The sequence below is a fragment of the Salmo salar genome, chromosome 09 (genome assembly GCF_965601325.2).
Source record: "Salmo salar chromosome 09, fSalSal1, whole genome shotgun sequence".
Taxonomy (NCBI): Eukaryota; Metazoa; Chordata; class Actinopteri; order Salmoniformes; family Salmonidae; genus Salmo; species Salmo salar.
In genome coordinates, this window is record NC_138299.1 from 49,299,589 (window position 1) to 49,323,328 (window position 23,740).

General features: G+C 53.2%; 1 protein-coding gene across 1 annotated transcript in view; it reads left to right on the forward strand.

The window, feature by feature from the left end:
- Positions 1–23,740, forward strand: part of zfyve26 (zinc finger, FYVE domain containing 26) — a 183,896-nt gene that overhangs the window by 24,615 nt on the left and 135,541 nt on the right. The window contains exons 14-21 of the mRNA XM_082955500.1: positions 531–777; positions 1,896–2,165; positions 3,119–3,247; positions 4,762–4,957; positions 6,262–6,362; positions 7,304–7,540; positions 8,704–8,809; positions 9,064–9,830. Coding sequence (XP_082811626.1) covers positions 531–777; positions 1,896–2,165; positions 3,119–3,247; positions 4,762–4,957; positions 6,262–6,362; positions 7,304–7,540; positions 8,704–8,809; positions 9,064–9,830 — 2,053 coding nt within the window. The remainder of the gene's footprint in view (positions 1–530; positions 778–1,895; positions 2,166–3,118; positions 3,248–4,761; positions 4,958–6,261; positions 6,363–7,303; positions 7,541–8,703; positions 8,810–9,063; positions 9,831–23,740) is intronic.

Genomic DNA, 23,740 nt, shown 5'->3' on the forward strand with positions numbered 1-23,740 from the left:
ACAAGGTTACAGGTTAGGACCAAGGGTTACTGCTTGCTACCAATTCATTTACTCCCCCTTCCTCTTGGCCCCGATTCCTTCAATATTTGCAGATCTTTAAGGCGTCTGCGATTTATTATTGGTGAAAGCTTTACAAATACACCTCTTATACCTGTTTAGACCCGTCCGATCTAGAGGGGTTGACGGGTTGGAGCCACGAAGATGGTCCCGTGTGGCTCAGTTGGTAGAGTACGGTGTTTGCAACGCCAGGGTTGTGGGTTCGATTCCCACGGGGGGACCAGTACAGAAGAAAAAAAAGAATGTATGAAATGTATGCATTCACTACTGTAAGTCGCTCTGGATAAGAGCGTCTGATAAATGACTAAAATGTAAAAATGTAAATGGTCTAGTTAGGACTGGCTGTTGGGTAGCATTTAGTGTTGTGATATTGTGTGACATGGTCTCTGGTTGGCCCCATCCTCGGTCCCATCCTGGTCATCCTATCTGTCAGTCTGTCTAGGTTTCTCTGACCTTTTTTGACCTCTGTGTAGGTGTCTCTGATGTTCGGCCTGGAGGGTTCATGGTGCTTTGGGGAGCTGGTCTTCATGGAGAGTTACCGGGAAGTCGTGGAGGAGTTGGGTCGCGTGGAACAGAAAATGGAGACCCACTCTTTATCTTCATCCTCCTCTTCCTCAGAGGGCCTGGGAGCGGCGTCCGTGGCGCCCACCCCGGGGCGTAGTCGGCTGGGAAGTAGTGGGCGCTCCACCCTGCAGGCCATTGGGAGTGCTGCTGCTGCCGGTACTTTATGTTGTTTACATTTTTGGTCATTTAGCAGACACTCTTAGCCAGAGAGACGTACGGCCAGGGCAGTCAACTGAAGTGAAACGATCAAGTAAGATTTGAAGCGAAACAATTACATACGATCACAATAAAAACGTTCCCCAGAACCAGACATTCCTGTGTATCTGTCTTCCACGTAACATCTCACCTGTCTTAACACAAGACTGCTTGGTTGTCATTGATAGGACGGCTATTTAGTTGCTTTACTTTGTGAATGTTCTCTTTATCGTGTGTGATAACTGTAACTCATTTATTCTCTCTGTTAGGTAAAGTCCTTCTACTCTATATAGATGTGTTTCTGACAAGTTAGAGTTAATCTGTCTGTAGAGGTGGGGTTAGAGGCTGTCTGTAGAGGTGGGGTTAGAGGGTGTCTGTAGAGGTGGGGTTAGAGGCTGTCTGTAGAGGTGGGGTTAGAGGGTGTCTGTAGAGGTGGGGTTAGAGGGTGTCTGTAGAGGTGGGGTTAGAGGGTGTCTGTAGAGGTGGGGTTAGAGGGTGTCTGTAGAGGTGGGGTTAGAGGCTGTCTGTAGAGGTGGGGTTAGAGGGTGTCTGTAGAGGTGGGGTTAGAGGGTGTCTGTAGAGGTGGGGTTAGAGGCTGTCTGTAGAGGTGGGGTTAGAGGGTGTCTGTAGAGGTGGGGTTAGAGGGTGTCTGTAGAGGTGGGGTTAGAGGGTGTCTGTAGAGGTGGGGTTAGAGGCTGTCTGTAGAGGTGGGGTTAGAGGGTGTCTGTAGAGGTGGGGTTAGAGGGTGTCTGTAGAGGTGGGGTTAGAGGCTGTCTGTAGAGGTGGGGTTAGAGGCTGTCTGTAGAGGTGGGGTTAGAGGCTGTCTGTAGAGGTGGGGTTAGAGGCTGTCTGTAGAGGTGGGGTTAGAGGCTGTCTGTAGAGGTGGGGTTAGAGGCTGTCTGTAGAGGTGGGGTTAGAGGCTGTCTGTAGAGGTGGGGTTAGAGGGTGTCTGTAGAGGTGGGGTTAGAGGGTGTCTGTAGAGGTGGGGTTAGAGGCTGTCTGTAGAGGTGGGGTTAGAGGGTGTCTGTCTGTCTGTAGAGGTGGGGTTAGAGGCTGACTTCCTGTCTGTCTCTCGTTAGGCATGGCATTCTATTCCGTCTCTGACGTGGCAGACCGTCTCCTTTCCACCCCTGGTCGCCCCGTTCCGTCTCTGGAGGAGGGCTACTGGCTGGGCCGCTGTGTCCTGGACCCCCCAGGGACAGGCCTCCTGCACACCCTCCTGGAGGAGCTCAGCCCCCCTGCCATGGCTGCCTTCGACCTGGCCTGCTGTCACTGCCAGCTGTGGAAGACCTCCAGACAACTACTGGACACGGCAGAGAGACGGCTACACAGCAGCCTGGAGGGAAGAGGTAGGTGGAGGGGGTGGGGTACGATGGGGTTGGGTTGGTAGGGTGGGGTAGCATGGAGTGGGGTAGCATGGAGTGGGGTAGCATGGAGTGGGGTAGCGTGGGGTGGGGTAGGAAGGAGTGGGGTAGGATGGGGTAGGGTGGGGTGGGGTACAGTAGGGTACAGTGGGTAGGGTACAGTAGGGAGGGATAGGGTACAGTGGGGAGGAGTAGGGTACAGTGGGTAGGGTCAAGTAAGGTTCAGTAGGGTAGAGTGGGGAGGGGTAGGGTACAGTAGGGTAGAGTGGGTAGGGTTGGGTACAGTAGGGAGGGGTGGGTAGGGTACAGTTGGGTACAGTGGGGGGGTAGGGTTCAGTAGGGTACAGTGGGGAGGGGTAGGGTACAGTGGGGAGGGGTAGGGTTGAGTGGGGTGGGGTGGGGTAATTGTATGTACTTACTGTATGACTTCAGTTTGAAATGGACATAGTTTTTTTTTTTTTTAAATCTTCCTTAATATGTAAAGTCAACAGACCTATGGCCAAATAAATAATGTCCCTTCCCTTTTCTAACGTCCATCTCCCTAACCCTCCGTCCCTCCATCCCCCTAGTCCCCTCCGTCTCCCTAGTCCCCTCCAGTCCCTTCCGTCCCCCTAGTCCCCTCCATCCCCCTAGTCCCTTCCGTCCCCCTAGTCCCCTCCAGTCCCTTCCGTCCCCCTAGTCCCCTCCATCCCCCTAGTCCCTTCCGTCTCCCTAGTCCCCTCCAGTCCCTTCCGTCCCCCTAGTCCCCTCCATCCCCCTAGTCCCCTCCGTCTCCCTAGTCCCCTCCATCCCCCTAGTCCCCTCCGTCTCCCTAGTCCCCTCCAGTCCCTTCCGTCCCCCTAGTCCCCTCCATCCCCCTAGTCCCTTCCGTCCCCCTTTCCTCAAGAGACATAGTGGATCCCTTTCTAACCTCGTTATCTCTCCATACCGTTCCTCAGGACTGAGGGTGGAACCCAAGGTGAAACACTCTGAGGGGATCCGAGGGTTTCCTGCAGTGCTCCAACAGATGGGCAAGATCCTCAGTCACACAGCCAGTCACAGTGGCACCAAGGGCCCCGCCAAGACAGGTGAGCGCTACTGCATTAAACAAGTTATACGTTTATTTGCCTTATATAGTGCTGTCATTCCTCTCCATGTCAACTACTACATGGCATGACACAGAGTACGAGGTGTGGAATGTTAGCCCTCTACGTGGCACAGAGTACGAGGTGTGGAATGTTAGCCCTCTACGTGGCACAGAGTACGAGGTGTGGAATGTTAGCCCTCTACGTTCCACAGAGTACGAGGTGTGGAATGTTAGCCCTCTACGTTCCACAGAGTACGAGGTGTGGAATGTTAGCCCTCTACGTGGCACAGAGTACGAGGTGTGGAATGTTAGCCCTCTACGTTCCACAGAGTACGAGGTGTGGAATGTTAGCCCTCTACGTGGCACAGAGTACGAGGTGTGGAATGTTAGCCCTCTACGTGGCACAGAGTACGAGGTGTGGAATGTTAACCCTCTACGTGGCACAGAGTACGAGGTGTGGAATGTTAACCCTCTACGTGGCACAGAGTATGAGGTGTGGAATGTTAGCCCTCTACGTGGCACAGAGTATGAGGTGTGGAATGTTAACCCTCTACGTGGCACAGAGTACGAGGTGTGGAATGTTAGCCCTCTACGTGGCACAGAGTATGAGGTGTGGAATGTTAGCCCTCTACGTGGCACAGAGTATGAGGTGTGGAATGTTAACCCTCTACGTTCCACAGAGTACGAGGTGTGGAATGTTAACCCTCTACGTGGCACAGAGTACGAGGTGTGGAATGTTAGCCCTCTACGTGGCACAGAGTACGAGGTGTGGAATGTTAGCCCTCTACGTGGCACAGAGTACGAGGTGTGGAATGTTAGCCCTCTTCCACAGAGTACGAGGTGTGGAATGTTAGCCCTCTACGTGGCACAGAGTACAGGGGAGTGGAATGTTAGCCCTCTACGTGGAACAGAGTACAGGAGGTGGAATGTTAGCCCTATACGTGGAACAGAGTACGAGGGGTGGAATGTTAGCCCTCTACGTGGAACAGAGTACAAGGTGGGGAATGTTAGCCCTCTACGTGGAACAGAGTACAAGGTGTGGAATGTTAGCCCTCTACGTGGAACTTTGTACAAAGTGGGGAATGTTAGCCCTCTACGTGGAACAGAGTACAAGGTGGGGAATGTTAGCCCTCTACGTGGAACAGAGTACAAGGTGTGGAATGTTAGCCCTCTACGTGGAACAGAGTACAAAATGTGGAATGTTAGCCCTCTACGTGGCACATTTGGACACTGATAAACGCCTAAATTTGAATGTAGTGGTTGTACAGTAACAGGCCATACATGACGTCACAGCTCTGTATGGGTTTTGAGTGACAGACGTTGAGAAAAGAAGTTGCTGTTTCAATTTTTGCCGTTTCAATTTAGCCCAATCAGCATGAGGGTTTAGCCCAATTTAGGCCAATTCCCAAGAGTGTAAAGGGTTAACACAAAACGGGTCTGGATTTTCAGACAGAGGAGTTGAGAGTTCATGTTCAGTGTTTCTCTCTCTCTCTCTTCCTGCTGTGTTCATTCTAGAATCCATTGTAGAGGACCACGTTGTGTCCAGTCCTTTAGGCTGCTGCATACAGGAAGTGTTGCTGTGCTGCCACCCTGTGCTGAGTGAGGAGGGCATCGCTACCCGACTGAGCCTGGCACAGCACCTAGAGATCACCCTGCAGACCCTGTCCACCGATCACCCTGCAGACCCTGTCCACCGCTACAGAAACCACAGGTATATATCACCCTGTAGACCCCTGTCCACCGCTACAGAAACCGCAGGTATATATCACCCTGTAGACCCCTGTCCACCGCTACAGAAACCACAGGTATATATCACCCTGCAGACCCCTGTCCACCGCTACAGAAACCACAGGTATATATCACCCTGTAGACCCCTGTCCACCGCTACAGAAACCACAGGTATATATCACCCTGTAGACCCCTGTCCACCGCTACAGAAACCACAGGTATATATCACCCTGTAGACCCCTGTCCACCGCTACAGAAACCACAGGTATATATCACCCTGCAGACCCTGTCCACCGCTACAGAAACCGCAGGTATATATCACCCTGCAGACCCCTGTCCACCGCTACAGAAACCGCAGGTATATATCACCCTGTAGACCCCTGTCCACCGCTACAGAAACCACAGGTATATATCACCCTGCAGACCCCTGTCCACCGCTACAGAAACCACAGGTATATATCACCCTGTAGACCCCTGTCCACCGCTACAGAAACCACAGGTATATATCACCCTGTAGACCCCTGTCCACCGCTACAGAAACCACAGGTATATATCACCCTGTAGACCCCTGTCCACCGCTACAGAAACCACAGGTATATATCACCCTGCAGACCCTGTCCACCGCTACAGAAACCGCAGGTATATATCACCCTGTAGACCCCTGTCCACCGCTACAGAAACCACAGGTATATATCACCCTGTAGACCCCTGTCCACCGCTACAGAAACCACAGGTATATATCACCCTGTAGACCCCTGTCCACCGCTACAGAAACCACAGGTATATATCACCCTGTAGACCCCTGTCCACCGCTACAGAAACCACAGGTATATATCACCCTGTAGACCCCTGTCCACCGCTACAGAAACCACAGGTATATATCACCCTGTAGACCCCTGTCCACCGCTACAGAATCCACAGGTATATATCACCCTGCAGACCCTGTCCACCGCTACAGAAACCGCAGGTATATATCACCCTGTAGACCCCTGTCCACCGCTACAGAAAGCACAGGTATATATCACCCTGTAGACCCCTGTCCACCGCTACAGGAACCGCAGGTATATATCACCCTGTAGACCCCTGTCCACCGCTACAGAAACCGCAGGTATATATCACCCTGTAGACCCCTGTCCACCGCTACAGAAACCACAGGTATATATCACCCTGTAGACCCCTGTCCACCGCTACAGAAACCACAGGTATATATCACCCTGTAGACCCCTGTCCACCGCTACAGAAACCGCAGGTATATATCACCCTGCAGACCCCTGTCCACCGCTACAGAAACCACAGGTATATATCACCCTGCAGACCCTGTCCACCGCTACAGAAACCACAGGTATATATCACCCTGCAGACCCTGTCCACCGCTACAGAAACCACAGGTATATATCACCCTGCAGACCCCTGTCCACCGCTACAGAAACCACAGGTATATATCACCCTGCAGACCCCTGTCCACCGCTACAGAAACCACAGGTATATATCACCCTGTAGACCCCTGTCCACCGCTACAGAAACCACAGGTATATATCACCCTGCAGACCCCTGTCCACCGCTACAGAAACCACAGGTATATATCACCCTGTAGACCCCTGTCCACCGCTACAGAAACCACAGGTATATATCACCCTGTAGACCCCTGTCCACCGCTACAGAAACCGCAGGTATATATCACCCTGTAGACCCCTGTCCACCGCTACAGAAACCACAGGTATATATCACCCTGTAGACCCCTGTCCACCGCTACAGAAACCACAGGTATATATCACCCTGTAGACCCCTGTCCACCGCTACAGAAACCACAGGTATATATCACCCTGCAGACCCCTGTCCACCGCTACAGAAACCACAGGTATATATCACCCTGCAGACCCCTGTCCACCGCTACAGAAACCACAGGTATATATCACCCTGCAGACCCCTGTCCACCGCTACAGAAACCACAGGTCCGTTACAGGCCCTGGCTAGGTTAGCACCACAGGTCCTGGCTAGGTTAGCACCACAGGTCCTGGCTAGGTTAGCACCACAGGTCCTGGCTAGGTTACCACCACAGGTCCTGGCTAGGTTACCACCACAGGTCCTGGCTAGGTTACCACCACAGGTCCGTTACAGACCCTGGCGAGGTTAGCACCACAGGTCCTGGCGAGGTTAGCACCACAGGTCCTGGCGAGGTTAGTGGAGGGTGTTGGTGCCCTCCTAGCAGCCCTGGTAGAGCAGGCCAGTCTGAAGGGTTAGGGTGCTAGTGGGTTAGGGTGCTAGTGGGTTAGGGGGTTAGTGGGTTAGGGGTGCTAGGGTTAGTGTATAATGTGTTGTGTCTTTGTAGTGGAGAGTCCTGCTGCTGGTGCCCTCCTAACAGCCCTGGTAGAGCAGGCCAGTCTGAAACAGTCGGAGTTGGAATCCCACCCGGTCCGTTCCTCCATGAAGCAGTTACTGCGTTCCATGGACCAGCTGTGTCCCTTCGAGCCCCAGGGCTCCCCCTGCAGGCCAGACTACATGAGGAGCTTCGTGGACTACGTCAATACACTAGCTTCGGTGTTAATACGCAGCCTGGGATGCGAAGGTGAGTGTATTTACCTGGTGTGGGGTCGGTTGGTAGAGCATGGCGCTTGTAACGTCATGGGTTTGATTCCCGCTGGGGCCACCCATATGAAAATGTGTATATATGTATGTGTAGCAAAAGGAGTCCATGCTCAAGCGTTAGCTTTTGAGTGGCAGAGACTCTTAAAGGGAGGATGATCACGTGTGGTTGTGAAACAGAGGTCCCGGGTCGGAGCCAGATATGTGCCCGAATTGGGAGGAACTGGTACTCGCTAAGCAAACAGCAGCGGCAGGAAGCCTTGCAGTTAAGAGCGTTGGGCCAGTAACCTAAAGGTTGTTGGTTTGAATCACCGAGACGACTAGGTGTAAGATCCGCCGATGTGCCCTTGAGCAAGGCACTTAACTCCAATTGCTCCTGTAACTTTTATTTTAGATTTTTTTCTCTGACATCTTTGCACATGCGATAGAACAGCAGAATAGAAACAGAATTGTATTTTACTCTACTCTCCTTTTCTCCTCCGTTTCAACGACAAACCAATAACAAACCAACAACAAAGGCACTGGGGCGAACAGTGCTGTTTTTTTCCCCTAATGTGAATGTGACCTTTTATAAATACAATATACACTAAATAATGTACACCTTCCTAATATTGAGTTGCACACCGTTTTGCTCTCAGAACAACCTCAATTCGTCGGGGCCTGGACTGTACATGGTTTCGAGAGCGTTCCACAGGGACGCTGGCCCATGTTGATGCCAATGCTTCCCACAGTTGTGTCAAGTTGGCTGGATGTCCTTTGGGTGGTGGACCATTCTTGATACACACAGGAAACTGTTGAGAGTGGAAAAACCCAGCAGCATTGCAGTTCTTGTCACAAACCGGTGTGCCTGGCACCTACTACCACACCCCATTCAAAGTCACAAATCTTTTGTCTTGCCCCATTCACCGTCTGAATGGCACACAGACACAATCCATGTCTCAATTGTCTCAAGACCTAAAAATCCTTCTTTAACCCGTCTCCTCCCTTTCATTTACACTGATTGATGTGGATGATTTAACAGGTGACATCAATAAAGGATCATAGATTTCACCTGGATTCTCCTGGTCAGTCTATGTCATGGAAAGAGCAGGTGTTCTTAATGTTTTGTACTCTCAGTGTTTGTTCAATCTCTGTCTCTCTTCTCAGACCAAAGCAGTGAGGTGAAGTTGGGGAACCCACTCCTGGTACTCCTCCAAGCCCCATCTCAGCTGCTCTCTCACCTGCTGTTTGATAGACAGGTGGCTCCTGACAGGTAGATTTACCCCCCCTCCCTACTCGTCATGGGAACCCCGGCTTAGAGGCAGTATCACAAGTATATTTCGTGCTCTTTCATTCATTGAATTCAAACAATTTCAACACTATGAGCTTGTGTTTCTTGTTTTAATATGAATGACTGTATTTCATTCTACATCCTACTGTTAATATGTTGTGTGTGTCATTCCACTAACATTCTGTCCCTCCCCCTGTTACCCCCCCCCCCCCCCCCCTCTCTCTCTCTCTCTCTAGAGTTTTGTCTCTGTTGCAGCAGGAGGGTCTGCGTCTGAGTGTCCAGCAGGTGATTGTGCAGCACTGCTGTGAGGCTCTGCCTTTGTGGGACAGGTGCCCCGAACCAGAGTGGGAAGCTAGCCCCAGGGGAGAGGCTGGTTCTAGGGGAGAGGCTGGTTCTAGGGGAGAGGCTGGTTCTGGGGGAGAGGCTGGTTCTAGGGGAGAGGCTGGTTCTGGGGGAGAGGCTGGCCAGGGGCAAGGACAGACCGGACCAGGGGAAGGGGTGTTTAGGACTGCCAGTCTGGCAGCCCTGCTACAACTACAGACCCAGGAACACATGTCAATGCTGGGCATCACTGAGCCTCAGTCCCATTCCCCCAGCTCTGAATCTGAAACTTCGCCCTCGTTGGAGGACCTCCGAGCAGCTACACCTCCCATCCTCATCTTGTCCTCCTCTTCTCTTTCACCTTCACGACCAACTTCCTCTTCCTCTTCTTTTCTCCTCACACCATCAGCTCTGTCCTTCCTCAAATCCCGCTCCCCTCTCCTGGCCACCGTTGCCTGTCTAAGTGCCAGTCCGAGAGGTGCTGCCCGGGTACAACCGTCCGGTTGGCTGGTGTTCCGGGGCGGCGGGCGTAAAGAGTGTGTACTGGACGGGGAGCAGATCTCCAGGGAGGGGGAAAACCTGCTTAGAGACTTCCCCATCCTGAGGGCCTACCTGGGGGCCATGGTTCAGCCCGTCCTCGGTGCTTCGCTGGGGCCTGGGGAGGATGGAGCCAGTGGTGGAGGTAAGTTGTGTTGTTTTGCTTTTTTGTGTTTTGTGTTTGCTTTTATGGTATTGTGTAATTTGATGTGTATATAGCTATGTACAGTGTAATTGTTGTTTATTGATGTCTTCATGCAGGGCTCATCCGCGAGAGAGACCGTATTCTCCGCATGACTCCCTGCTTAAAGTGAAACTGACAGAGTTTTAACTACTTTGCGGATATGCAACAAACAATCATAATATCAGTCAAAAAATATCAAATTCCAAGTTTATGCTTTTATAAGAGGTTTTAAAAATAGGTTCTATTTGACTCCACATTCCATGATGTACACTAAGGCATTGTTGTCAGAATAGATGGATGCAGTTCAATGCATGATTTAATATATTTTAATATAATATATTTACATTTTACATTTTAGTCATTTAGCAGACGCTCTTATCCAGAGCGACTTACAAATTGGTGCATTCACCTTATAATATCCAGTGGAACAACCACTTTACAATAGTGCATCTAAATCTTTTAAGGGGGGGGTTAGAAGGATTACTTTATCCTATCCCAGGTATTCCTTAAAGAGGTGGGGTTTCAGGTGTCTCCGGAAGGTGGTGATTGACTCCGCTGTCCTGGCGTCGTGAGGGAGCTTGTTCCACCATTGGGGTGCCAGAGCAGCGAACAGTTTTGACTGGGCTGAGCGGGAACTGTGCTTCCTCAGAGGTAGGGAGGCGAGCAGGCCAGAGGTGGATGAACGGAGTGCCCTTGTTTGGGTGTAGGGCCTGATCAGAGCCTGAAGGTACGGAGGTGCCGTTCCCCTCACAGCTCCGTAGGCAATCACCATGGTCTTGTAGCGGATGCGAGCTTCGACTGGAAGCCAGTGGAGAGAGCGGAGGAGCGGGGTGACGTGAGAGAACTTGGGAAGGTTGAACACCAGACGGGCTGCGGCGTTCTGGATGAGTTGTAGGGGTTTAATGGCACAGGCAGGGAGCCCAGCCAACAGCGAGTTGCAGTAATCCAGACGGGAGATGACAAGTGCCTGGATTAGGACCTGCGCCGCTTCCTGTGTGAGGCAGGGTCGTACTCTGCGAATGTTGTAGAGCATGAACCTACAGGATCGGGTCACCGCCTTGATGTTGGTGGAGAACGACAGGGTGTTGTCCAGGGTCACGCCAAGGTTCTTAGCACTCTGGGAGGAGGACACAAGGGAGTTGTCAACCGTGATGGCGAGATCATGGAACGGGCAGTCCTTCCCCGGGAGGAAGAGCAGCTCCGTCTTGCCGAGGTTCAGCTTGAGGTGGTGATCCGTCATCCACACTGATATGTCTGCCAGACATGCAAAGATGCGATTCGCCACCTGGTTGTCAGAAGGGGGAAAGGAGAAGATTAATTGTGTGTCGTCTGCATAGCAATGATATGAGAGACCATGTGAGGATATGACAGAGCCAAGTGACTTGGTGTATAGCGAGAATAGGAGTGGGCCAAGAACAGAGCCCTGGGGGACACCAGTGGTGAGAGCACGTGGTGCGGAGACAGATTCTCGCCACGCCACCTGGTAGGAGCGACCTGTCAGGTAGGACGCAATCCAAGCGTGCGCGGTGCCGGAGATGCCCAGCTCGGAGAGGGTGGAGAGGAGGATCTGATGGTTCACGGTATCAAAGGCAGCAGATAGGTCTAGAAGGATGAGAGCAGAGGAGAGAGAGTTAGCTTTAGCAGTGCGGAGAGCCTCCGTGACACAGAGAAGAGCAGTCTCAGTTGAATGCCCAGTCTTGAAACCTGACTGATTAGGATCAAGAAGGTCATTCTGAGAGAGATAGCAAGAGAGCTGGCCAAGCACGGCGCGTTCAAGAGTTTTGGAGAGAAAGGAAAGAAGGGATACTGGCCTGTAGTTGTTGACATCGGAGGGATCGAGTGTAGGTTTTTTCAGAAGGGGTGCAACTCTCGCTCTCTTGAAGACGGAAGGGACGTAGCCAGCGGTCAAGGATGCGTTGATGAGCGAGGTGAGGTAGGGGAGAAGGTCTCCGGAAATGGTCTGGAGAAGAGAGGAGGGGATAGGGTCAAGTGGGCAGGTTGTTGGGCGGCCGGCCGTCACAAGACGCGAGAGTTCATCTGGAGAGAGAGGGGAGAAAGAGGTCAAAGCACAGGGTAGGGCAGTGTGAGCAGGACCAGCAGTGTCGTTTGACTTAGCAAACGAGGATCGGATGTCGTCAACCTTCTTTTCAAAATGGTTGACGAAGTCATCCGCAGAGAGGGAGGAGGGGGGGGAGGGGGAGGAGGATTAAGGAGGGAGGAGAAGGTAGCAAAGAGCTTCCTAGGGTTAGAGGCAGATGCTTGGAGTTTAGAGTGGTAGAAAGTGGCTTTAGCAGCAGAGACAGAAGAGGAAAATGTAGAGAGGAGGGAGTGAAAGGATGCCAGGTCCGCAGGGAGGCGAGTTTTCCTCCATTTCCGCTCGGCTGCCCGGAGCCCTGTTCTGTGAGCTCGCAGTGAGTCGTCGAGCCACGGAGCAGGAGGGGAGGACCGAGCCGGCCTGGAGGATAGGGGACAGAGGAAATCAAAGGATGCAGAGAGGGAGGAGAGGAGGGTTGAGGAGGCAGAATCAGGAGATAGGTTGGAGAAGGTTTGAGCAGAGGGAAGAGATGATAGGATGGAAGAGGAGAGAGTAGCGGGAGAGAGAGAGCGAAGGTTGGGACGGCGCAATACCATCCGAGTAGGGGGAGAGTGAGAAGTGTTGGATGAGAGCGAGAGGGAAAAGGATACAAGGTAGTGGTCGGAGACTTGGAGGGGAGTTGCAATGAGATTAGTGGAAGAACAGCATCTAGTAAAGATGAGGTCAAGCGTATTGCCTGCCTTGTGAGTAGGGGGGGAAGGTGAGAGGGTGAGGTCGAAAGAGGAGAGGAGTGGAAAGAAGGAGGCAGAGAGGAATGAGTCGAAGGTAGACGTGGGGAGGTTAAAGTCACCCAGAACTGTGAGAGGTGAGCCATCCTCAGGAAAGGAACTTATCAAGGCGTCAAGCTCATTGATGAACTCTCCAAGGGAACCTGGAGGGCGATAAATGATAAGGATGTTAAGCTTGAAAGGGCTGGTAACTGTGACAGCATGGAATTCAAATGAGGAGATAGACAGATGGGTCAGGGGAGAAAGAGAGAATGTCCACTTGGGAGAGATGAGGATTCCAGTGCCACCACCCCGCTGGCTCGATGCTCTAGGGGTATGCGAGAACACGTAGTCAGACGAGGAGAGAGCAGTAGGAGTAGCAGTGTTATCTGTGGTGATCCATGTTTCCGTCAGCGCCAGGAAGTCTAGGGACTGGAGGGTAGCATAGGCTGAGATGAACTCAGCCTTGTTGGCCGCAGACCGGCAGTTCCAGAGGCTGCCGGAGACCTGGAACTCCACGTGGGTCGTGCGCGCTGGGACCACCAGGTTAGAGCGGCAGCGGCCACGCGGTGTGGAGCGTTTGTATGGCCTGTGCAGAGGAGAGAGAACAGGGATAGGCGGACACATAGTAGACAAGCTACAGAAGAGGCTACGCTAATGCAAATGAGATTGGAGTGACAAGTGGACTACACGTCTCGAATGTTCAGGAAGTTAAGCTTACGTTGCAAAAATGTTATTGACTAAAATGATACAGTACTGCTGGCTGGTGGAGTAGGCTAGCTAGCAGTGGCTGCGTTGTTGACTTTGAACGTGTAGCTGGCTAGGTAACCTCGGTAGTTTCAGTACTACACCTTGTCATGATACAAAGCAACTTTGTAGCTAGCTAGCTAACATAACACTAATCAAGACGTTCCTTGTAGTGTATTTAGTTTCAACAATGCTGCTCGTCGGTAATAGTTGGCTAGGTTAGGAAAAATGGCGTCGCGGGGGACGGAAATAGCTGGCTAGCTAACCTCGATGGCTGGCTAGCTAACAATTATCAATTAACAATTATCAAGCTATGACAAAGACAACTAGGTAGCTCGCTAGGTAACACTGCACTAGTCAAATCGTTCCGTTGTGAAGTGTTAGTAACTACAGCGCTGCTAGTCGGTAACGGATGGCTATCTGGCAGTGGGTTAATGATGACTAGGTGTGTTGAGTAAGTCTGGCGCCGCGTCGCGGCTGGCTAGCCCACCTCGATAATACTCAAACTCAAGCTACACAATTATCTTAGATACAGAGACAGCACAGACAACTATGTAGCTGGCTAACTAACACTAACACCACACTAATCAAGTCGTTGCGTTGTAATGTAATAGTTTCTGCGGTGCTGTTAGTCGGTAGAAGTTGGCTAGCTAACAGTGAAGACTAGCTAGCTAGCAGCTAGCAGTGTTGACTACGTTAGGAGGACGAAGATAGCTATCCTCGATAATTACTCAGTTACTCTAAACTACACAATTATCTTTGATACAAAGACGGCTATGTAGCTAGCTAAGAAGAATTGCTCAGATCAAACAAATCAAGCCGTTGTAATGTAGCGAAGTGGAATATTACCTGTGGAGCGAAGCGTGGTGCGACTGCTCGCTCCAAACCGACTGCTCGCTCCAAACCGCTCCAAATGTATCACCAATACATTTTCTTGGTAGTCCAAAACATATTGCTATCAGGTTGTAAATCACAGCTGGTCTGGTACATTGTTTCCTGTTGGTAGTACAAAACATACTGCTATCAGGTTGTAAATCACAGCTGGTCTGGTACATTGTTTCTGTTGGTAGTCCAAAACATACTGCTATCAGGTTGTAAATCACAGCTGGTCTGGTACACTTGCCTCTCTACTCCCGTCCTGGTCAGTCCAAAACATACTGCTATCAGGTTGTAAATCACAGCTGGTCTGGTACATTGTTTACTGTTGGTAGTCCAAAACATACTGCTATCAGGTTGTAAATCACAGCTGGTCTGGTACATTGTTTACTGTTGGTAGTACAAAACATACTGCTATCAGGTTGTAAATCACGGCGGTCCTGGTACATTGTTTCCTGTTGGTAGTACAAAACATACTGCTATCAGGTTGTAAATCACGGCGGTCCTGGTACATTGTTTACTGTTGGTAGTACAAAACATACTGCTATCAGGTTGTAAATCACAGCGGTCCTGGTACATTGTTTACTGTTGGTAGTACAAAACATACTGCTATCAGGTTGTAAATCACGGCTGGCCTGGTACATTATTTACTGTTGGTAGTACAAAACATACTGCTATCAGGTTGTAAATCATGGCTGGCCTGGTACATTGTTTGCTGCCTCCATTCTGGATGCACTGTTTCAGTTTCAATGACTCAATATTTTGGACAAAAACAAAACCAGACGACTATAACTACGGCTGGGAATGTCAATACAATCATAGCTAAGGAAATGATCACAAGTCAGTCATAACGTGGCTGATAGGATAGTGTATCTATGTGTATTTATCTAGCAGATAGATAGATAGATAGCTAGCTAGCTGCTAGAAGGATGTCATGTCATTGCAGGAGCTTTTTCCCCTCATATCGTTTTTTTTTTGGTGGCTGTACACCGCTAGAGATGCAGTTGTCATTAGGTTAACTAGCAAGAACTTAAACGACTGTTATCCATTTAGCTAACATATATCTCTTGCGTTCGCAAATTCACTCTGGCTATCTATCTACTCCAATTTCAGAGCGCTCTGATTGGAGTGTACCAGAGCGCAGAATAACTGATGAATTTATGAACGATCAACACCCGTTGAAATCCGTCCGGTGTCGGTAAACGTTGGCAAAAAAAAGTTAATAGTTAACATGTAAACAGCCTAACCAGCTCTGCTAGGGTGAGTAAAATGGTCAGAGTCAGGTGTTCTCTCATTTGTGTCTGGAAGTAGCTAGCTAGCCAACTTTAGCCAGTTAGCTTGGGTGCTTGGTTGGGACAAGCATGCATTGGCAGGCAAACTGCAGAAGGACCGGTAGGCTACAATTCCCCGTCGTTTATTAGTGCAATTTTGACGGCCAAACTATCTGGAAAAAGTTTTGAAAGGGTTTATCTAATGTTCCTTCGTTAGATTTTCGTACATCTTGCTCTGGCTAGCATTAGTTGTTGATCTTGTTGTTGTTGATGTGCATCACTGAGGGAGAGAGAGAGACTACCTTTTCATGGTTGTTCAATCAATAGGACTGTAAGGTTCCCAAATGTAAGAGGACTTGTGTGGTGTTTTTACAGAAATCCATTCAGGTTTTTTTTTGCTTTTTTTTTTTAGCTAATGCGTTCTACTGATCTAAAGTCGCCTGTAAACACACAGTCCAGTTCATAGTGAATGGTGACAGGCCCTACTGCCTGTAAACACACAGTCCAGTTCATAGTGAATGGTGACAGGCCCTACTGCCTGTAAACACACAGTCCAGTTCATAGTGAATGATGGCAGGTCCTACTGCCTGTAAACACACAGTCCAGTTCAAAGTGAATGATGACAGGCCCCTGTGTGGCAAATGGCTTATTTCCATTAAGGCCTACTGTCGCTCTGATTGGCTATAGTGCACCGGTCTGCATAGACTCTGGTCCTGGATGAGACTTATGTTTTTGTTCGGTTTTATTTACTGCAGTGTGTCTATTAATTGTCCTAACGCACAGCCACTTTCCAACTCTATATTGCTATAGAAGTATAAATATACACAATTCTAAGAATTTATGAAAACATTCAAATGACCATATCTAAGTGCTCGTTTGTCAGATTATGATTGTGTCATATTGTCATATTCTTCCGGGGAATGTATACTGCTCATAAAAATAAAGGGAACACTTAAACAACATATCCTAGATCTGAATGAAAGAAATAATCTTATTAAATACTTTTTTCTTTACATAGTTGAATGTGCTGACAACAAAATCACACAAAACTAATCACTGGAAATCCAATTTATCAACCCATGGAGGTCAGGATTTGGAGTCACACTCAAAATTAAAGTGGAAAACCACACTACAGGCTGATCCAACTTTGATGTAATGTCCTTAAAACAAGTCAAAATGAGGCTCAGTAGTGTGTGTGGCCTCCACGTGCCTGTATGACCTCCCTACAACGCCTGGGCATGCTCCTGATGAGGTGGCGGATGGTCTCCTGAGGGATCTCCTCCCAGACCTGGACTAAAGCATCCGCCAACTCCTGGACAGTCTGTGGTGCAACGTGGCGTTGGTGGATGGAGCGAGACATGATGTCCCAGATGTGCTCAATTGGATTCAGGTCTGGGGAATGGGCGGGCCAGTCAATAGCATCAATGCCTTCCTCTTGCAGGAACTGCTGACACACTCCAGCCACATGAGGTCTAGCATTGTCTTGCATTAGGAGGAACCCAGGGCCAACCGCACCAGCATATGGTCTCACAAGGGGTCTGAGGATCTCATCTCGATACCTAATGGCAGTCAGGCTACCTCTGGCGAGCACATGAAGGCTGTGCGGCCCCCCAAAGAAATGCCACCCCACACCATGACTGACCCACCGCCAAACCGGTCATGCTGGAGGATGGTGCAGGCAGCAGAACGCTCTCCACGGCGTCTCCAGACTCTGTCACGTCTGTCACATGTGCTCAGTGTGAACCTGCTTTCATCTGTGAAGAGCACAGGGCGCCAGTGGCGAATTTGCCAATCTTGGTGTTCTCTGGCAAATGCCAAATGTCCTGCACGGTGTTGGGCTGTAAGCACAACCCCCACCTGTGGACGTCGGGCCCTCATACCACCCTCATGGAGTCTGTTTCTGACCGTTTGAGCAGAAACATGCACATTTGTGGCCTGCTGGAGGTCATTTTGCAGGGCTCTGGCAGTGCTTCTCCTGCTCCTCCTTGTACAAAGGCGGAGGTAGCGGTCCTGCTGCTGGGTTGTTGCCCTCCTACGGCCTCCTCCACGTCTCCTGATGTACTGTCCTGGTAGCGCCTCCATGCTCTGGACACTACGCCGACAGACACAGCAAACCTTCTTGCCACAGCTCGCATTGATGTGCCATCCTGGATGAGCTGCACTACCTGAGCCACTTGTGTGGGCTGTAGACTCCGTCTCATGCTACCACTAGAGTGAAAGCACCGCCAGCATTCAAAAGTGACCAAAACATCAGCCAGGAAGCATAGGAACTGAGAAGTGGTCTGTGGTCCCCACCTGCAGAACCACTCCTTTATTGGGGGTGTCTTGCTAACTGCCTATAATTTCCACCTGTTGTCTATTCCATTTGCACAACAGCATGTGAAATGTAGTCAGTGTTGCTTCCTAAGTGGACAGTTTGATTTCACAGAAGTGTGATTGACTTAGAGTTACATTGTGTTGTTTAAGTGATCCCTTTATTTTTTTGAGCAGTGTATATTATGACCAGATTTATATAAGATTTAATGTTGCTGAAATACAGTCAGTTCAACCTTAAATGGTTGCCTAGTGATTAGAGCGTTGGGCCAGTAACTGAAAAGGATTGCTAGATCGAATCCTCAAGATGACAAGGTGGTAACCTGTCGTTCTGCCCCTGAACAAGGCAGTTTAACCCACTGTTCCCCGGTAGGCCGTCATTGTAAATAAGAATCTGTTCTTAACTGACTTGTCTAGTTAAATAAAGGTTAAATAAAGCTTCAATAAAGCAATTTAATCAAATGTTATTTATATATTTTTTCTGCAGTTCAAAATTATTGAAATAATAACACATTTCTAGACCCATATGAAATGAAGATGGGTTAGCATTTTATTTGCTGTTTTTCACAGAAATGTGCCTTGATCATAAAACTTAACTACAGACAATGTATCAAAACAAAAAGCATATAGAGATCTGTAAAAATAAAAATCACATCACAGATCAGGCTAGCAGAACGTTAGCCAACGTTAGCCAGAGGCTAGAGAGGCTAGCAGAACGTTAGCCAGGGGCTAGCAGAACGTTAGCCAGGGCAGGGGCTAGCAGAACGTTAGCCAGGGGCTAGCAGAACGTTAGCCAGGGGCTAGCAGAACGTTAGCCAGGGGCTAGCAGAACGTTAGCCAGGGGCTAGCAGAACGTTAGCCAGAGGCTAGCACTTTTGAGACCAGCCTAGTAGGACATTAGCTAGACTAGCTCAACAGCACAGATTTTTTACCCTTGGATATAGAGAATGTCACCCGGGCTAGTAGTAATTCCAGTCTACTAGCCTAACTGACCAGTGCCCAAAATCCGTCAGCTCAAATAAAATGTATTTATAAAGCCCTTTTTAAAACCCGCAGATGTCACAAAATGCTTATACAGAAACCCAGACTAAAATCCCAAACAGCAAGCAATGCCGATGTAGAAGCACGGTGGCTAGGAAAAACTCCCTAGAAAGGCAGGAACCTAGGAAGAAACTTAGAGAGGTAGCAGGCTCTGAGGGGTTGGCCAGTCCTCTTCTGGCTGTGCCAGGTGGAGATTATAAGAGTACATGGCCATTAAGGCTAGATTGTTCTTCAAGATGTTCAAAGATGACCAGCAGGGTCAAATTTATGATCACAGCAAATAATAATCAGTGGAATAATCAGTGGTTATAGAGGGTGTAACAGGTCAGCACCTCAGGAGTAAATGTCAGTTGGCTTTTCATAGCCCGAGCATTCAGAGGTCGAGACAAACAAGTGTGGGGAAGAGCGACAGAGACAGCGAGAGGGACGCAGACAGAGACAGCGAGAGGGACGCAGACAGAGACAGCGAGAGGGACGCAGACAGAGACAGCGAGAGGGACGCAGACAGAGACAGCGAGAGGGACGCAGACAGAGACAGCGAGAGGGACGCAGACAGAGACAGCGAGAGGGACGCAGACAGAGACAGCGAGAGGGACGCAGACAGAGACAGCGAGAGGGACAGAGACAGCGAGAGGGACAGAGACAGCGAGAGGGACAGAGACAGCGAGAGGGACAGAGACAGCGAGAGGGACAGAGACAGCGAGAGGGACAGAGACAGCGAGAGGGACAGAGACAGCGAGAGGGACAGAGACAGCGAGAGGGACAGAGACAGCGAGAGGGACAGAGACAGCGAGAGGGAGGGACGCGGACGGGAGGGACGCGGACGGGAGGGACGCGGACAGCGAGAGGGAGGGAGGGACGCGGACAGCGAGAGGGAGGGAGGGACGCGGACAGCGAGAGGGAGAGAGGGAGGGACGCGGACAGCGAGAGGGAGAGAGGGAGGGACGCGGACAGCGAGAGGGAGAGAGGGAGGGACGCGGACAGCGAGAGGGAGAGAGGGAGGGACGCGGACAGCGAGAGGGAGAGAGGGAGGGACGCGGACAGCGAGAGGGAGAGAGGGAGGGACGCGGACAGCGAGAGGGAGAGAGGGAGGGACGCGGACAGCGAGAGGGAGAGAGGGAGGGACGCGGACAGCGAGAGGGAGAGAGGGAGGGACGCGGACAGCGAGAGAGAGGGAGAGAGAGCGAGGGACGCGGACAGCGAGAGAGAGGGACAGAGAGCGAGGCAGGGACAGAGAGCGAGAGGGACAGAGAGCGAGAGGGACAGAGACAGGCAGGCAGAGAGACGCAGGCAGAGAGCGAGAGGGACAGAGACAGGCAGGCAGAGAGACGCAGGCAGAGAGCGAGCGAGCGAGAGACGCAGGCAGGCAGGCAGGCAGAGAGCGAGCGAGCGAGAGACGCGGCAGGCAGGCAGGCAGAGAGCGAGCGAGAGACGCAGGCAGGCAGGCAGGCAAAGAGCGAGCGAGCGAGAGACGCAGGCAGGCAGGCAGGCAGAGAGCGAGAGACGCAGGCAGGCAGGCAGAGAGCGAGCGAGCGAGAGACGCAGGCAGGCAGGCAGGCAGAGAGCGAGCGAGCGAGAGACGCAGGCAGGCAGGCAGGCAGAGAGCGAGCGAGAGACGCAGGCAGGCAGAGAGCGAGCGACGCAGGCAGAGAGCGAGCGAGCGAGAGACGCAGGCAGCGAGCGAGAGACGCAGGCAGCGAGCGAGAGACGCAGGCAGCGAGCGAGAGACGCAGGCAGCGAGCGAGAGACGCAGGCAGCGAGCGAGAGACGCAGGCAGCGAGCGAGAGACGCAGGCAGCGAGCGAGAGACGCAGGCAGCGAGCGAGCGACGCAGGCAGGCGAGCGAGCGACGCAGGCAGGCGAGCGAGCGAGAGACGCAGGCAGGCAGCGAGCGAGCGAAAGACGCAGGCAGGCAGCGAGCGAGCGAAAGACGCAGGCAGGCAGCGAGCGAGCGAAAGACGCAGGCAGGCAGCGAGCGAGCGAAAGACGCAGGCAGGCAGAGAGCGAGCGAGCGAGCGAGCGACGCAGGCAGAGAGCGAGCGAGCGACGCAGGCAGAGAGCGAGCGAGCGAGAGACGCAGGCAGGCAGAGAGCGAGCGAGCGAGAGACGCAGGCAGGCGGAGAGAGCGAGCGAGCGAGAGACGCAGGCAGGCAGGCAGAGAGCGAGCGACTCAGGCAGGCAGGCAGAGAGCGAGCGACGCAGGCAGGCAGGCAGGCAGGCAGAGAGCGAGCGAGCGACGCAGGCAGGCAGGCAGAGAGCGAGCGAGCGAGAGGCAGGCAGGCAGGCAGGCAGAGTGCGAGCGAGAGACGCAGGCAGGCAGGCAGAGAGCGAGCGACGCAGGTAGGCAGGCAGGCAGGCAGAGAGCGAGCGAGCGAGAGACGCGCAGGCAGGCAGGCAGAGTGCGAGCGAGCGAGCGACGCAGGCAGGCAGGCAGAGTGCGAGAGACGCAGGCAGGCAGGCAGGCAGAGTGCGAGCGAGCGAGAGACGCAGGCAGGCAGGCAGGCAGGCAGAGTGCAGAGGCGAGCGAGCGAGCGAGAGACGCAGGCAGGCAGGCAGAGTGCGAGCGAGCGAGAGACGCAGGCAGGCAGGCAGGCAGAGAGCAGGCTTAGAGCGAGAGACGCAGGCAGGCATGCAGGCAGAGTGCGAGCGAGCGAGCGAGAGACGCAGGCAGGCAGGCAGAGTGCGAGCGAGCGAGAGACGCAGGCAGGCAGGCAGAGTGCGAGCGAGAGACGCAGGCAGAGAGCGAGCGGCGCAGGCAGGCAGGCAGGCAGGCAGAGAGCGAGCGAGACGCACGCAGGCAGGCAGGCAGAGAGCGAGCGAGCAAGAGACGCAGGCAGGCAGGCAGGCAGGCAGGCAGAGAGCGAGCGAGCGAGAGACACAGGCAGGCAGGCAGGCAGAGTGCGAGCGAGAGACGCAGGCAGGCAGGCAGGCAGAGTGCGAGCGAGAGACGCAGGCAGGCAGGCAGGCAGAGTGCGAGTGAGCGAGAGACGCAGGCAGGCAGGCAGAGTGCGAGCGAGAGACGCAGGCAGGCAGAGTGCGAGCGAGCGAGAGACGCAGGCAGGCAGGCAGGCAGGCAGAGTGCGAGCGAGCGAGAGACGCAGGCAGGCAGGCAGGCAGAGTGCGAGCGAGCGAGAGACGCACGCAGGCAGGCAGGCAGGCAGGCAGAGTGCGAGCGAGCGAGAGACGCACGCAGGCAGGCAGGCAGGCAGGCAGAGTGCGAGCGAGCGAGAGACGCAGGCAGGCAGGCAGGCAGGCAGAGTGCGAGCGAGCGAGAGACGCAGGCAGGCAGGCAGGCAGAGTGCGAGCGAGCGAGCGAGCAGACGCAGGCAGGCAGGCAGAGTGCGAGCGAGCGAGCGAGAGACGCAGGCAGGTAGGCAGGCAGAGTGCGAGCGAGCGAGAGACGCAGGCAGGCAGGCAGAGTGCGAGCGAGAGATGCAGGCAGGCAGGCAGAGTGCGAGCGAGAGAGAGACGCAGGCAGGCAGGCATGCAGAGTGCGAGCCAGCGAGCGAGAGACGCAGGCAGGCAGAGTGCGAGCGAGAGACGCAGGCAGGCAGGCAGGCAGAGTGCGAGCGAGCAGGCAGGCAGGCAGTCAGAGAGCGAGAGACGCAGGCAGGCAGGCAGAGAGCGAGCGAGAGATGCAGGCAGGCAGGCAGAGAGCGAGAGACGCAGGCAGAGAGCGAGGGAGGCAGGCAGGCAGAGAGCGAGCGACGCAGGCAGGCAGGCAGGCAGAGAGCGAGAGACGCAGGCAGGCAGGCAGAGAGCGAGAGACGCAGGCAGGCAGGCAGAGAGCGAGCGAGCGAGAGACGCAGGCAGGCAGGCAGAGAGCGAGCGAGCGAGACACGCAGGCAGGCAGAGAGCGAGCGAGCGAGAGACGCATGCAGGCAGGCAGAGAGCGAGCGAGCGAGAGACGCAGGCAGGCAGGCAGAGAGGAGCGAGCGAGCGAGAGACGCAGGCAGGCAGGCAGAGAGCGAGCGAGTGAGCGAGAGACGCAGGCATGGAGATAGTTCGAGCGAGCGACGCAGGCAGGCAGGCAGAGAGTGAGCGAGCGAGAGACGCAGGCAGGCAGGCAGAGAAGAGAGCGAGCGAGCGAGAGACGCAGGCAGGCAGGCAGAGAAGAGAGCGAGCGAGCGAGAGACGCAGGCAGGCAGGCAGAGAAGAGAGCGAGCGAGAGACGCAGGCAGGCAGGCAGAGAAGAGAGCGAGCGAGAGACGCAGGCAGGCAGAGAAGAGAGCGAGCGAGCGAGAGACGCAGGCAGGCAGGCAGAGAGCGAGCGAGAGAGAGACGCAGGCAGGCAGGCAGAGAGCGAGCGAGCGAGAGAGAGACGCAGGCAGGCAGGCAGAGAACGAGCGAGCGAGAGACGCAGGCAGGCAGAGAGCGAGCGAGCGAGAGACGCAGGCAGGCAGAGAGCGAGCGAGCGAGAGACGCAGGCAGGCAGAGAGCGAGCGAGAGACGCAGGCAGGCAGGCAGAGAGCGAGCGAGCGAGAGACGCAGCGAGCGAGCGAGAGAGAGACGCAGCGAGCGAGCGAGCGAGAGACGCAGGCAGGCAGGCAGAGAAGAGAGCGAGCGAGCGAGAGACGCAGGCAGGCAGGCAGAGAAGAGAGCGAGCGAGAGACGCAGGCAGGCAGGCAGAGAGCGAGCGAGAGACGAAGGCAGGCAGGCAGAGAGCGAGCGAGCGAGAGACGCAGGCAGGCAGGCAGAGAGCGAGCGAGCGAGAGCGAGACGCAGGCAGGCAGGCAGAGAGCGAGCGAGCGAGAGAGAGACGCAGGCAGGCAGAGAGCGAGCGAGCGAGAGACGCAGGCAGGCAGGCAGAGAGCGAGCGAGA